The sequence below is a fragment of the Pelecanus crispus genome, chromosome 11 (assembly GCF_030463565.1).
Source record: "Pelecanus crispus isolate bPelCri1 chromosome 11, bPelCri1.pri, whole genome shotgun sequence".
In the NCBI taxonomy this organism is placed as follows: Eukaryota; Metazoa; Chordata; class Aves; order Pelecaniformes; family Pelecanidae; genus Pelecanus; species Pelecanus crispus.
In genome coordinates this window covers 13531420-13546417 of record NC_134653.1, presented here as the reverse complement: position 1 = coordinate 13546417, position 14998 = coordinate 13531420, and the positions used below count along the sequence as shown (strand labels likewise).

At 38.6% G+C, this 14998-nt stretch overlaps 1 protein-coding gene across 1 annotated transcript in view; it reads right to left on the bottom strand.

Moving 5' to 3' along the window:
• GRIN2A (glutamate ionotropic receptor NMDA type subunit 2A) overlaps positions 1 to 14998 on the bottom strand; it is a 192497-nt gene that overhangs the window by 24444 nt on the left and 153055 nt on the right. Inside the window, exon 10 of the mRNA XM_075718478.1 lies at positions 12458 to 12618. Coding sequence (XP_075574593.1) covers positions 12458 to 12618 — 161 coding nt within the window. The remainder of the gene's footprint in view (positions 1 to 12457; positions 12619 to 14998) is intronic.

Sequence of the window (14998 nt, the reverse complement as noted above, 5' to 3'; positions counted from 1 at the left end):
ACATAATTTTGGAAAGACACAGCTCATTTTCAAAACATTCTGCAAAAAACCACTACTTTTCAGCTTTTTTGCTTTTAAAAATAAATTGCACAGTCTGCAGAATAGATGCCTTACGTGACCCTTAAAGTAGCATTTATAATTTGATATTAGGCAAAAAACTGGTATGCACTTAAGGCTGAGTTAAACATAAGCATATATTTTAGAGATCATCAATACCATTGCTGGGAACGCAGCAAGTGCAAAAATACTGGCTTTAAAATACAATGGATTTACATTACAGATTTACAGATTTATTACAAATCTAATAATTTACATTTTATCCCTTCTTTATCCACAGGAGGGATAAAAGAAAGTATGTCAAGAGTACACAATGGGAGGCACAATGTCATCTGTGCATCTCTAAAACTATGTCCAGGGGACCTAATGCCAAAAGGTCACTATGGAATGGCACAGCCGTCAAAGGGAAAGAAGGCTGCTCTGAAGATGAGGCTTCAATGAACGTGCTCTAAAGTGACACTTTGATACTGCTGGAGCAAGAGAAGCAGATATTTAACCTTTAGCATGAAGAACTGATGATTTCTTTTACCCAGTTTTGACTAAAATGCATTTCAGGTTATCCGATGGCACTTCATCACCAGCAGTGACTTTATCTTTTAGCACACATTGAAATAGCTCCATGCAGATCTTAAGTTCACATACACTGAAAGGATTTCGTGACATCTTGACATTGCCAATTCATTAGGGGAAAATTTAACATCCACCCCCCTGCAACAACGCAGGTTAGCAAAGTTTAACCCAGTTAAATGATGAACTCATTAGCAGGGAATGAGCTTTCAACTCTTCTCCCAGCTCAAACTGTCCTCACTTCAATCTTCGCACAGAAAATGTAGGCACAAAATTAGAGCAAGCTCTGACAGACATTAACACCATCGTAAGAGATCGTGGAGGCTTCAGCTCACCTGTCAGGGCAATCTCAGGCTGCCAGAAAAGCTGCTGTGAACCTTCCTGCATCACTTGGCTGTGGTTACCTGAACGCGCATATTCACCCTCCTCACTCATGGGAGCTCCCATTCACCACCCCACTGTTCGCCCACCTTCCCCGTCCCTATAACATTTCCCTTAGTAACAAACTAATGGAAAATTTAGTGTGCCTTTATGATTAATTTATACAGTGGAATAGTGTCCCACTTGAAGTCTCAGAAGCCAAGCAATGAAGTACTTGCAAAGCATCAGTTTATCAAAACAGAAAATTTGAAAAGTCAAGTAGGGGGAATATATTTTTAGATTAAAGGTTTTGTCCCAGTTACAATAGCATAACAAAGGATAAATTCAGCACATTTCACCAAGCACCTGATCTCATCCCCAAATCAAATGAATACTAAAACTTAGAATATCTTCTTCTCAAAAGAAGAGGGCTTAGATGGGATATAGCCACTTTCACCTCTTCATTTTATTTCCAGGTTCTTTGTAATATTTAAAGACACTAGATAGATAACTGCATTACCTAAAAAATGGTCATAGAGACATAGGAGATAACCTTTTTTCAAAAAAATCAGAAGAGCACTCAGGTACTGAGTAAAGGAATTAGAAATAAATTACTATAAACCATTTTTTTTCCTAGAGACAAGTTGCTATGGATCAGCTGAATAGGAGAGACAGGCTTTTTCTTAAAAAAAAAAAAAAAAAAAAAAAGGCAGTGCATTTATCTCATGGCCATGAAGAAATTCCTGAAAATGTGACCCAGCTTAAAAGGACATAATGATGTCATCTGTTTATAGATAACTGGAAACTCTAGAGGTATGAGCTTCCCCAGGAGTTTCAATGAGTGCCTTCTTAGATCCCAATAACCCTTTAAATGCCAGTATTATTATCTGCCTGCTCTTCAAAGCCTGTAAGAACCAAATTCCCCCAGAAAGTCCCCTGGAACAGCACATTAGGTTCTACCCAGACAGTTATTTATTTAGACTTTTTAACACATGTGGAAGAAATACAAGAATGTGAGAATAAATGCATTTCCTGAAAGGACAGCAGATGATGGAAAAACAGGGATCAGCCATCAGAAAAACTGATGCCAGAAAATCCTGCCACAAATGGAAATGCCATAGGAAGTCTTTCCCTCTGTGCTGCCAGCTTGGTGGCACTTTCATAGAATCATAGAATCATAGAATGCTTTTGGTTGGAAGGGACCTTTAGAGGTCATCTAGCCCAACCCCCCTGCAGTGAGCAGGGACAGCTTTCACTAGATCAGGGTGCTCAGAGCCCCATCCAACCTGACCTTGAATGTTTCTAGGGATGGGGCCTCCACTACCTCTCTGGGAAACCTGGTCCAGTTCCTCACCACTCTCATTATAAAAAATTTCTTCCTTATATCCAGTCTAAATGTACCCTCTTTTAGTTTAAAACCATTACACCTTGTCCTGCCACAACAGGTCTTGCTAAAAAGATTGTCCCCATCCTTCCTACAGGCCCCCTTTAAGTACTGAAAGGCTGCAATAAGGTCTCCCCACAGCCTTCTCTTCTCCAGGCTGAACAACCCCAGCTCTCTCAGCCTGGCCTCGTAGGAGAGGTGCTCCAGCCCTCGGATCATTTTTGTGGCCCTCCTCTGGACCCGCTCCAACAGGTCCATGTCCTTCTTGAGCTGAGGGCTCCAGAGCTGGACACAGTGCTCCAGGTGGGGTCTCACCAGAGCAGAGTAGAGGGGCAGAATCACCTCCCTCAATGTGCTGGCCACGCTGCTTTTGATGCAGCGCAGGATACAGTGAAGTGCCCTGGGCACTTTGTAGTCCATACCCTGCATTCTGCTCACTTTAGCAGCAACGCTAGCAGTAAAGGCAGGAAAGCTATGCTGATTCAGGTACACATTTCTTTTATGCTATTAGATTTCCAAATTGATACTTTAGAGAACAGATACTCTTAAAAATGTGCCTAGATGGGACAGCAAATTTAAGTGTTTTCATATCTCTGCAATCTTTTGGCACAAATAGCAGTTGCCAACCAGCTTTCCAATTCCTAGCTTGGGTGACTACAGTTGTAACATCAATTGAAAATCATTCCCCTCAAAGTGCAGTACCAAAACAAATATTAGAATGAACACTGAAATGAATATTAGATTGAAGTCCAAAAGAAAACATCATAATGTAAATTAAAATTAAGTTACCCAGCCATCTGATGCCAAACTAAATGAAGCTATTGATTGCAGAAGTTGCCTGAACATGGTCAGCCAGGAGAGAAAATACTGAATGGGCCAAACTGTTTAGCAGAGATTTCTTTTTTACAGAATATCAGGAAGAAAATAGTTACTTACATTATTAGCTCCTTCAGATGGTTTTAAGGAAAGTGTATTTGTATTTTCACAATAATTTAGTATTTACTATCAAAATTGGTAGGGATAAATAGACATTCTGGAGCACAGCAAACATCTTGCTCTCCCAGTTAGTTTTGGATCCTTGCTCAGTGTTGACTTACAAGTTTCCCCAGAGGTATATATGGTCAGGAATACCTATACACAGGCAGTAGATCCTCACTGGCTTAGACTTAGGTCCTGATAATCTATGACACTAGCAAACAATAGATGCTTAAGGACAAATAAAAGAAACAAGGCATGTATGGGTGCTATTGTCCCTGAATGTATCTTCTTGGCTTCAGATGAATGGATATTTCATGAACTACAGGCTGTATTAAGCCCCAACATGTTTAACAGCTGCCGAATTACTCACCTTCCACCAATTCCTTCGGTTTCTTTCTGAATTTGTTTTAATTTTGGTATTCACAACACCTGGTCACCCGAATGTAAGTATGCTGAATTTAACTCCACAAATGTAATATTCTATCAATCACTACTGAATTTTACAAAGGTGTGGTGCCAAACAGGGAAAAAGACACTGGGTGGGAGAAGAGAGAGCAAAGAGGACAGACCGACTGATGTTCACTTTTATTTAAACAAAAAAATCCTAAGTGCTTAGTTGTGCTTATTTCAACTTGTCAGCACTAAAGAGCACTACAGAACAAAAATTTCTGAAAGTATTTTACATCTCTATTTCCACTCCAGCTATGAGGTAGAAAGTATGCAGGCGTAAAATATGATACTCCGTATACGATTTACAGCAAATGTTGCCTGAACTCATCAGTGCTTCAGATGTGGTCTAGCTTGGTTTCAGATTTCATTTGACTGAGAAAATTAAAGTTCAGTTCAGCTTTTTTCTAAGGAGTTGCCATGGTCCTGTCTCACAGATCTATTGAATTTTTTATTTTGTCTTTCAGATCAGCTGCAGGAATGGATGCTTCTAAGCATCAGCCTCCAAAAATATCCAAAAGTTATATCCAGAAAAATGGTCTAGTGGGTGCCTTTGTACAGAAGTAGAGCAATCCAGGAGCTAGTTAAATCAGTCCTCTAAGCTATTTTATATTCCTGACCATGAGTTATAAGTACCATTGACAGTGAATTATCTGAAATATTAATTTCTCATCTTATGTCACACATCCAAATTTTGGATTTATCACCCTCTTAAGAAAGTGATCACCTGGCACAATAATTTGCCTTTTCGGGGTCTGACAAAAATATTTTAAATTAATATCCTATAGATCTGATGAAAATGTAGACAGTAATTTTTTTAAACATTTCTCCTTAATGAAACAACATTTAGAGATACAAACTGGATTAATCACTCAGTACTTTCCTTTAAAAAAGAAAAGCTAATTCCTATCTTAAATTATAAGTTTTGTTGTAGTAACAGCAGATGCAGACTCAGGAAAATATTTTCCCAATCACATGTGAATAAACAAGTTTCAGATTCAGTAGTTTAAACTGGTGAATTTTGAGTATCCCAAAAGATCTCTAAGGCTTTTGTACTTTGAAAGATACTTTGAAAGAGGAGAATATCATTCCCTCTTCATTAAGATCAGCACATACTTCAACTACAGGCTGCTGGTTCACTGACATCTTAAAAATGTGACTGGAGCAAGGATCACCCATCAAACTGGTTATTTCAGTTGCTGTATTTGATTTTTTAATCCTGTTTTTGAAGCTTGTGAAAAACACAAAACCCAAGCAGGCTCAGAATAGAGAGCTTTGACAAGTAGGCCATGAGAAAGCAGGAAAACATCATGTTCTTAGAATGATAGCTGGATATTAAGGATTTGATACATTATGTTAAAATTCAGTTGCATAAAGTAGTGCTTGTGCTAAAGCTGTCTCCAGCACAGTTTCTCTCTTCATGTATCATAGCAGGCACCCAGGCAGGTTGCAAGCAATAAATTATTACAGACTACAGATATCTCATGCTGCCCACCAACCTTTCCCTTTCTCCTTCAAACACGCTGCAGAGTCAGCCATCTCTGGCAATTTCTTAAAAATTTGGAAAAAGAATTGCTGTATATACTGTAACATTAAAAGTCTAAGAAAAGAGCGAATATTCTCAATTGCAAAGTGTAGTCAATCAGAAACAATCAAGAAATAGCGAGCCACTAGATTAAAAGTTTAAAAATTTATGTCTGCTGAACACTTCTTTGCGTTCCGGTTGCAAGCTGTTATTATCTGCCCACAAGAATGTTGAAGATCTTGTGCTTTTTATGAAAAATTAAAATATATAGTTTTTCTCTCAAACAGGTAATTTCTCTCATACCTTTACCTCCTCTTTTTAGGTGAAAAGGTATGAACCACCAAAAGAATAAAAACTAGAAAGTTTTTCCTTTGATGAAAATTTTTATGACAATTTTTCTGTAAAAATAAATCAAAAATACTGCAAAAAATACTGAAATCGGTTTTGCATCCAAGTGGAGATGTCAGCTGGCTGCCTAAAACACAAGTTTGTTTTGTTTTTTACTTTAGGCACACCACCACTTTAATTGACAGACCTAATTAACAGAAGGACCTGCTGGGCACAATCTGAATTGTGTTCCAGCTGACAGAAATGGAGATGTTTGCCTCCTGGTTATGCCTCTGCCATGCTGCAGAAGCTGCCAGCACAGCCTCTGACCAGTTTGTATCTGTTCAGCAAATAATAGTGTGCAAAGCTGTGAATTGGATGCAATTTATAAGCACTGTAAGCACAACAAAAAACCAATTCAGGCCAATAAACTTAGAGACTGAGGGTTAAAGAGCATCAGAGGCTTCCAGGGTCTTCTCTTGCACTTTCTCTGCTTAGTAACACTGGATTCTAAAAAAAACATTAATAATGAAATTATTGTTTTCACATGGGAGAGTGTGTGTGCAGGGAAGAAATAACTTCTGATGCCATTCACACTGTTCAGTTAGATACTTTCAGGTGTCTCTTCTAGCATTATTATTTGTCATTAAAAAATGCTGAGGAATAGAATCATCCCATGTTCCTACCAAAGCAACTGGCAGCTCAGGACATGCCTGCAGGCCAATAGCATCTTCTCAGGGCACAGCTCAAATGCGATAATCCATTGCATCTGAGGCCATACCTGCCGAGGCTCCGGCAGTGCAGAAATGCTATAGCCACGGCATTCTTCCCAAGCGGCTTCATATTTCCGCCACTGTGCCACAGACAACTAGGGAATAAGGTATTAAACTTGATGTGTATAAACTACCACACATAGCAATCTTTAACAGGAAGGCAGATGGAGTCCCAAGCAAACTTTAGCATCAAATCCCTGAATATATAGTCACAGCTGTGGCTGTAAATAAAAACTGAAAACCGCTCACAACAGCGAGGGGGGCTGCAGCTGTACAACAAGGGGCTGCTTGCCTGTGGAACACAAGGGATTCATTACTGCAGTTTCCTTGAAAAAAGTTCTATTCTCAGCTTTTTGCAAGGAAACTGAAATAAAGTCCTCACATCAATGTGCTGCCATAATGCAGCATCAGTTAGGCCATCTCTTTTCTTGAAACAAGATATACACTGCATGATACTCAGCTGCCATCTTCATATCCAGGAAAATTAATGAAGTGAAGAAAGAATTAGGTAGATTCATCAATGACGGGCAATAAGCAAGTAAAATTTTCCCATTTTATCTCTATAGTAAGAAGAGACTCTCCCAATTAAATTTTCTAATTTCAGCTATTAGCAGTTAAATCCCAGACAATATTCCAGCACAGATGTGCTGGGGCAAAGGCGAGAACATGAAATGCATTTCCAGTTTATTGCCATTGCGTTTTCTCCTCTTGACAATTTTACAGCCGCAGAACACTCATACACAGAGAAACACTACGTGCAAACTCAACAGCTACGAGCTGGCACAACTCACACCAAAGAATTACAACAGGTAAGGTTGTTTTGCTTGCAAAAAGATAGCATTCTTTCACTATAACCTCTTCTGGAAAAATATAGCAAGGCAAACAGAAGCAAACAAACCCAAACAGCCATTGTAAACATAACACAATAATTAACTACTTCCTATTCAAAGACTTAGTCTCTCTTCAAGAAACAAAATCAATAGGATCTGTCTCTCTGGTACAGAGGTTTCTAGAAATGTAGATTAATTAAATGCAGCATAGACAGAAATGCTTGCAATGCATTTTTAGAACTTTATTTGATCAATAAACATCTAAAGAGCACAGAGGAGCCACCACGGCTCTAACAGAGCTGGACTTCACCCACCAAGAATACATTATCTAATGTCTTACAGACTTTTTACTCTTCTGAATAATGCTTAGGAAAATAACTGCCATTTCTGTTTGCATTAAGGAAAAGGAACAAAAAACTCTGGAGAATTCCTGAGCTGCTCAGTCCTGCCTAAAGAGCAATCTGTTCTACAGGTAGCAAAGCACATATGGTTCAGCTGATCCCTTATATGCATGACATTTAGGGAGAAACACCAGTACATTTTTTGACAAGCTTCTAAGATCGTGATTACCTTCAGTACTAAATTGCATTGAAGGAGGGACAGTATTTTGCCATTTTGAAAAATACTAAGTAGTACTTCAATAACAAGATGCATGAGTTTTGCTGCCTTTTAACAGGCCTGGTTGCAACTGATACCTTTAATTAATAAATACAGAAAGTTCTGCTGTTGTTCAAATGGTGTTTCAGCATCTTTCTGAGAACCGTACTGTGAATCTCAGAAATAAGACACTATTGACAAGAGGTAGATATTACTGAGACTTTACAGATTTTTTTTTTTAATATTTTCAGAAACAAAGGTTGATTTCTTATCAGACAAGGGGGAAAAGCCAATACAGTTGATAAATTTGCCTTCACCATTGATAGCAACAAGCCTTCATGAGTAAGCTGCAACAAACCCCGCCACGGGGATTCACCTGAAGGAGTAGGTATAATGTCAATGTCAATCTAAAGCAAAAATCTCATTTCCATTTTGATTTGCAGCATTTCCCAGTTGATTCCTTTCTAGAATGATCTTCAACATTTTCGATGCTAATTGAACAAGATAGGTGCAAGCCTATTGCCCATGTAGTGATGTTGTTTGTTCTAATTTAAAAAAAAACAAATGCAGATGCTTTCCTTGCAAGTTAATTTTTGAAACACTATTAGCTTCACCTTTCAAAGATGAAAACAGAAAGGGGCTGGGTGTCTGCTTCAAAGCTTCACAGGCACAGATGTGTGCACACTCACCTCTGCACGTACAGCAATATTCCAACACAAGACTTATCTAACCGCTACACTAGACCAGGAAATAAAGGCAGGAACATCATCTATTTTATACACATTTCTATCAATATTTCCACCCTTGAGGTTTTTCCTGGCCACGTTAGTGACTGCATTGAAACAGCTGATTTTTCACTTCACAAGAAAGCAAGATAAAAAACCCAGCTTGTTTTTTGTTTTCAGAATAAGGAAAGGGTCATGAGCCTATCTCCAACAAAAAAGAAGTCTTAGAGAAATCTGTGCATCTCAAGCTTTATGTTTGTCTCCTTCCCACTTTTATGTTCCAGTTCAACTCAAAAACATTATGTATTAAACACAACATCTCAAAGATCAAGATATTCCCAACACATCTCAAGAGGCTAATGCTAATTAAAGCTGATCCAAACACTTAAGAGTTTGAGATACAGGAAAACCAGACTGATCTGTGACAAGAGACTACTTGATAGTTTGATTCTATTTAGATGAGATGCCGCATGTGTAGCGTTATTCAGTCATTACATATTGCCTGATTGCTGGTATTTTTTGCTCCACCTTAAAATTAGAATCAAACGCTGTATTATAAGGAATTAAAGGGGACTAAATCTTACACCTTCAATTAAGCAAAAGTGGTTTTAAAAGAGAAATTGGAAATACATACAGGTTATACAAACGTGCTTCAGGAATAACACAGATACTATTTATTTTGACTTGCAGCAGCAGTTATCAACCAGACAATCTTTGCAAGTCCTTCCCAGGTCTATAGTCTATGACTCTATAATTACCAGGTAGTTAATTTTCAAAAAGCTGTGCTGAAGAGGCAAGCTTTACCATATGTAAGAAAAATTGCTTGTTGCATGCTACTGATGATGAGGATGAAAAAAGATAAAAGTGAAAACAGACAAAATAGCTGTAATAACATAAGCAGAACACGTACATACTGAAGAGGAAAACAGAAATCATATATTTGCTCGGAAGCAGAAACAGTTTGAGGAAGGAGAGACAGGTCATCCTCAAAAGAGCAGTAGCAACATAGGCTCCATGGGGCAAGATGTATTAAAAATTATGGGATCAAGTGAAGTAGGGAAGGTGAAAGCTTGACCAAGTCTAGATAAGAATGAAAGGGCAAACTTTACATGGACGAGAGAAACAATTTAGTCAAATAATTCATGAGGGAGAAAGGAAGATGATACAGCACGGGTATATAAAAAATGAGGAACCAGTTATATATACTGAGGAAGATGATACAGCACGGGTATATAAAAAATGAGGAACCAGTTATATATACTGAGGAACAGAACAGAAGATTTGGTAGAAAAAGTGAAAAATTATGTTTTTGAAGAATCTGAGTCTGGAGAAAAAGAAGAGGCAGGCAATTGCAATACACTACCAAATACCTTTTCATGATTTTCTGTTCTCCTCCCTACAGAGCATGCAAGTTATTACAGTGCCATATTACACAGTCTCATCTCTTTCATTCAGGACACTTCTAGCTCCAGAGATTCCTGAGGTGTCAGCCACAGGAACTGCATCACATCCTCACCAAACATCTTAGCAAAAGGAAAATCTGGGTGGGCTCAAGGTGCAAGTGACAGGTGAGGATGACAGAGCCTGATCAGTTTGGTCACCTAAATGAAATAATCTTTCCAGAGAGAAACGACAGAGGCAAAAAGAAGGTACAAACATGCTGCCTGATCGGTAACTGAGTTTACTGCCCACAATTACCACATTGATTGGCCGTTGCACAGTTCTTGCTCTGCAGAAAGTGAAAGCAGAAAATACGTAAGCCCACTTGACACTACTCTCCTGCCCAAACCTGTGATATAAGCAAACACACGGTGACACTTCTATTGTGGGAAACTTCAGCAGCTGATGGCATGCTGTTTAATCCTTCTGTAGGTGCCATCAGACAAAATACTAGGGAGCGCAGCTGTATGTAGCAGTTACATTGATCTGGAAAACACTGCACATGGCAGCTTATTTGTACCATCTGCTACAGAAATGTCAGTCAAGGGGAGCAAAGTAGACACCTGGGGGTGTCCACACTGAGAAATCACTTAGAAGAGGAAAGAAACTCCAGCGGGGGGAAAAAAAAAAAATCTATAAAAAATGAATAGCTCATGCTGTCAAAAGGACTAAAGCTTTTGAGGAAGAGCAGCAGCTGGCACAAGAGCATCCAGCCTGAGTTTTAGTGAATGTCCTGAACTCCCCTGCAGTCAGGTAGCCCCCACCTTTTCATGCTTAAGTGTCTGACAGGTGGCCTGATTTTAAAGCTAACAGCAGTTTTTCAGGGCTTTCAGTAGCACAAATGGCTGGTAAAAAGTACAAGGAATATACATCCCCTAAATAAACTATCCATCCAACTGAACAAGACCAAGCAATGGCTGAAGTTAAGGATAGCTTCTTTAAAAATTCACAGCAGGAATGGTAGCATTCAGCTGACTATCTACAATGCATAATTTAGCTGTCACCCAGGAAATATAACTTGCACAGGCTCAGTCAGAGCAGGAGCTCTCACCTCAGTTTGGAAGACCTTGGGCGAGGTTAATCTCACGTTATGTTACATGTTTCTGTTAGGATGGGACAAACTGTGCTTGAGAAATGCCAGCTGAGAATGCCTTGAGAAATGACGAGAGGAGTCCAGACAGCAACATGGAGATAGCAGAGAAGGAAACAGTAGGAAGGATAACTTTTTGAAGAAGGGAACCTGCATGCTAAGGAAAGATTTGGGGACTTCAGGGTTTTTTGCCTAAGAAGTATGTTACAATCCCCTACGTGTTTGAGAGAAGGAGAGTAAAAATTAAAAGGACAAGAAGTTCCCAAAAAAAGGACCAAAAGTAACAGCTTAATTTAGTATAGGAAGAAATGTGTTCTGTGTTCACCATAAATAATAGCAGGTGAGGTGTGCCTTGAAACAGCCATTAGAGTAGATGTAGTTAAATCCACTATGGGTAACTTAGCCTTCTCACTTCAAAACAAAAAAAAACCCTAAACAAACTGTATTGATAAATTATGATTATTGTAATCCAGTATTATTAACAAAAATACACATGCTATTATCAAGCCTATATGTTTGGAAAAGATTACTGGAGCTAACACATTCCTGCCACACAGATGAATATTAATACAAGTAGTGAGTCACTCTCATACCTTTTGATGATTAAGAATCAAAATTCAGTCTCTTTGTCCAACCAGGCAGAATGGGCTACTTCAGAGAGAGAAAAGGATGGATGGCACTCAAGTCTAAATCTCACATCTTAAGGAAGAAGGATGATAGTATTTGCCAGAATATTTACTATGATTGCCAGAAGCAGGATTAGATAGTACATTTGAGACTATCTCATCTCAACAGATTTTATGAAGATCAAAGTCAATACTTCAGATGTGACAGTACATGTGCAGGGCCATGCTAATTAGAGGAGGGAAGAAAATGTAAAAGTGGACCTAAAAGCATACCAAAGGGTTGGGAGGTTGAAAAGAAATAACAAGTAGTTGCACACTGGCCAGACAAACAAGCTTTGTCAGAAATTCACCCTGCGAAAGCACATTCCTGTGAGAGAGAGTTCTGCAAAGATAACGAGGGACTGTACAAAACGTCATGTTCTGTGTTGAGCCCCCGCCCAAATCCAGGTCCACCTGTATCATCTCTCTTTAAATTTGAGAAATACTAATTCTGCTCTTTGAATCTATTTTACATAGGACATCAAAGCTTCCATGCAATTTTAAAATAGTCATACAAATCACAGGCAATCGTTTTCCTTTCCTTTACAGTGCAGCTGTGAATAAAAAAAGAGCTACGTACTACACAGCATGCCTGACATCAGTCTGTTCCGTATCACAGTAAGTACAGATCAATATTTCTCAGTTTCTGCAAAGTCGACCATATTCTTTAAAATCCATGGAAAAAAGCTTACCCAGTTTTCAAGCTGACCAAGGCATCTTCAACTCCTTTCTGATTATACTTCGTCATGTAAAGGTGCATATCAGGGTAGTTGTTTCTGATATTCCTCTCTGTGCTTCCATTTGGGACCGTTCCAAATCGAAAAGGAGGTGAATAATCATGTGGCCTTTGAAACTAGAGAGAAAAGGGAAAAGCAAAGTGTTTCAGGCATTCAAAACATGAGGAAGGGCAATTTCTGGTTGAAAAAAACCCAGAAGTTGTGTAAGCTGCCTCAAATTTCTTGTAGGCAAATGGTGTGGGTTAATTCAGTTCTATTATACCAGAAACTGTGTCTTCACACTGACTGAACTTACAGAAACATCTACATCCAAAGTAAAAACAGTTCAATTTTGCCACTCTAATGTGACTTTCTCCCATGGATTGTAACATGGCAGGACAGCAGAAAGCGAAGTAGAGAGATACTGCAAGATGTTCCTTATCTGCCAGCATCTCCCTAGAGAACCCAAACTACAAGCAGACACACTGGTAAACAGCAATCAAACGACAACAGTATTTTGTTGATAGTCATTTCACACTTCCATCTCAGTTGAGACATTGTGGGTCCCCACACGAAGGTGGCAAAGGGATCATTTGCACTACTTGGTAGGGAGCCTAACGCACTGCTCCCGGAGGGGTGCAGGTGATTGCAGGAAGCTTGTGCGCAGGGAGGGACAGGGTGAGGGCTGGCTTTCCTTCCAGTGCTGTGTTTCAAGGGGAATAAAAGCTCTTGCATCTTCCCGAGGGGCTCAGCAGCTACATCATTTGACATGAAAAGGGCTTCTGGAGCTCTCGCACCTATAACCCTAGTCCCTGTTTATTTCTACAATTTAAAACTACAAACCATTTGCTTGAGGGCATATAGGTTTATTCTCCAATTTTACCCTCTATATTGCTATTGCATCAGCACAGACAAAAAAACCCAGGGAATAGCTGCAAAGGAATAGCAATAGCTCAGGACCCACTCAGGTTTCAGATTTGGAAATCATTCAGATAATCTCACATAAACTTTTGCTAACAGACCAGAAAATTTTATATGCACCTTTTCAATATCTCTCTTTAAATACCAAGTGACACTTTAGGATTAAGTCAAAACGTCTCTTTAAGAAATAAATTAAAAAGACCACTCAAATTAGAGGAACTATTGGCTCATGAGGAAATTCAATTGAGCATTGATAAAGGCAGTCACCCATGAATTCCATGGTAAAATGCACTCTGTTTTTACTGTTGAAGTTAGAATAGCAATCTATATACCCTCTGCTGCAAGAGACAACTAATATTTATACAGCTGCTGCTTCCTTTGGGCTACATATGTAATACTTCTCTTTTTAAAGTTTGGTCTCAGGGCATCAAGATTTCCCAGAATCCAGTGCCAATTTGGAAAGAGAATACGAATAGGCTTATACAAAAACTGGGAGTATTTTCAATTCCATCAAACCTTAACTGTGAAATTATTGCTGCAACAATATTTTCATGTTACAGAACTACAATTAAATGCTTCATTTTAATTAAGCATATTTTGACAAAGCATAAAGGAAAGAACTCTATTTTGCTCTATTTGTTTAGCTAACAGATGTCTTACTTTTCTCATTTTCCCTTTTTGCAGCTTTACTGTTTAAATTATTACTTTGCTACTACTTTACACATACTAATTGACCCATGCACTAAAATTACCCTGTATACTAGTCATGGTTCTTAGTCTATATTTGCTATCTCCTTTTTTGAGTCTATTATGCAGCACTGAAACAAACCCTGCTCTTAAATATATGTCCAGAGATTCTACTGATATAGATGTAGCTTGCTGTTAACTTTATTTAAATCTACAGATAATGATTCCCTGAAGTAGTGAGATGGCTTCCAATATCTCCTAATATCTGTATCAAATTTTCCAGTCTGTAGAACTGGAAAAAATAAGTAAAGAAACAATGTCGATTTCAAGACCTGTAAAAATTATTACTGCTCACACAGCTGACATTTTTTGGAAATTCAGCTGTGGTTAGCATTCTGTACGCTCAATTCCTAATCCTGGGGTATGGCAGGGGAATTGGAGGAACAGGGAGATTATGGTAGAATATCCTGCTAATTTAGAAATGGAGTTTGGTTCTGAATATTCTCACTTTTCAAGAACATTCATATGACTTTAAGATGCTGGGAGCAGTTTCCTCCCATAGGAACAGTTGAAATAATTGAGGTATCTGTCCCAAATTAAACATTCATGGAACACAAAAATATTTCTGCAGGAGAGCAGAGATTAATAAAAAGTATTAGTTCTTTCAAAGATCACAGGGATAACAAGCAGATGAATGGTTCCAAACACCATCCACAGACTGGAATTTCTTGGCACAAGACACCCAATCAATGAATTTTAACAGTCACAAGGAGACAATTTTTTTGAAACCATTGTCTGCTACTGCTGCCTGCTCACAGACTACTTGTAAAGAAGAAAGAAAGGGTTTAAAACCTTTCTATTAATAGTGCATTCATATCTAAGGTGTATAAACTTCTCATCAATAATTTT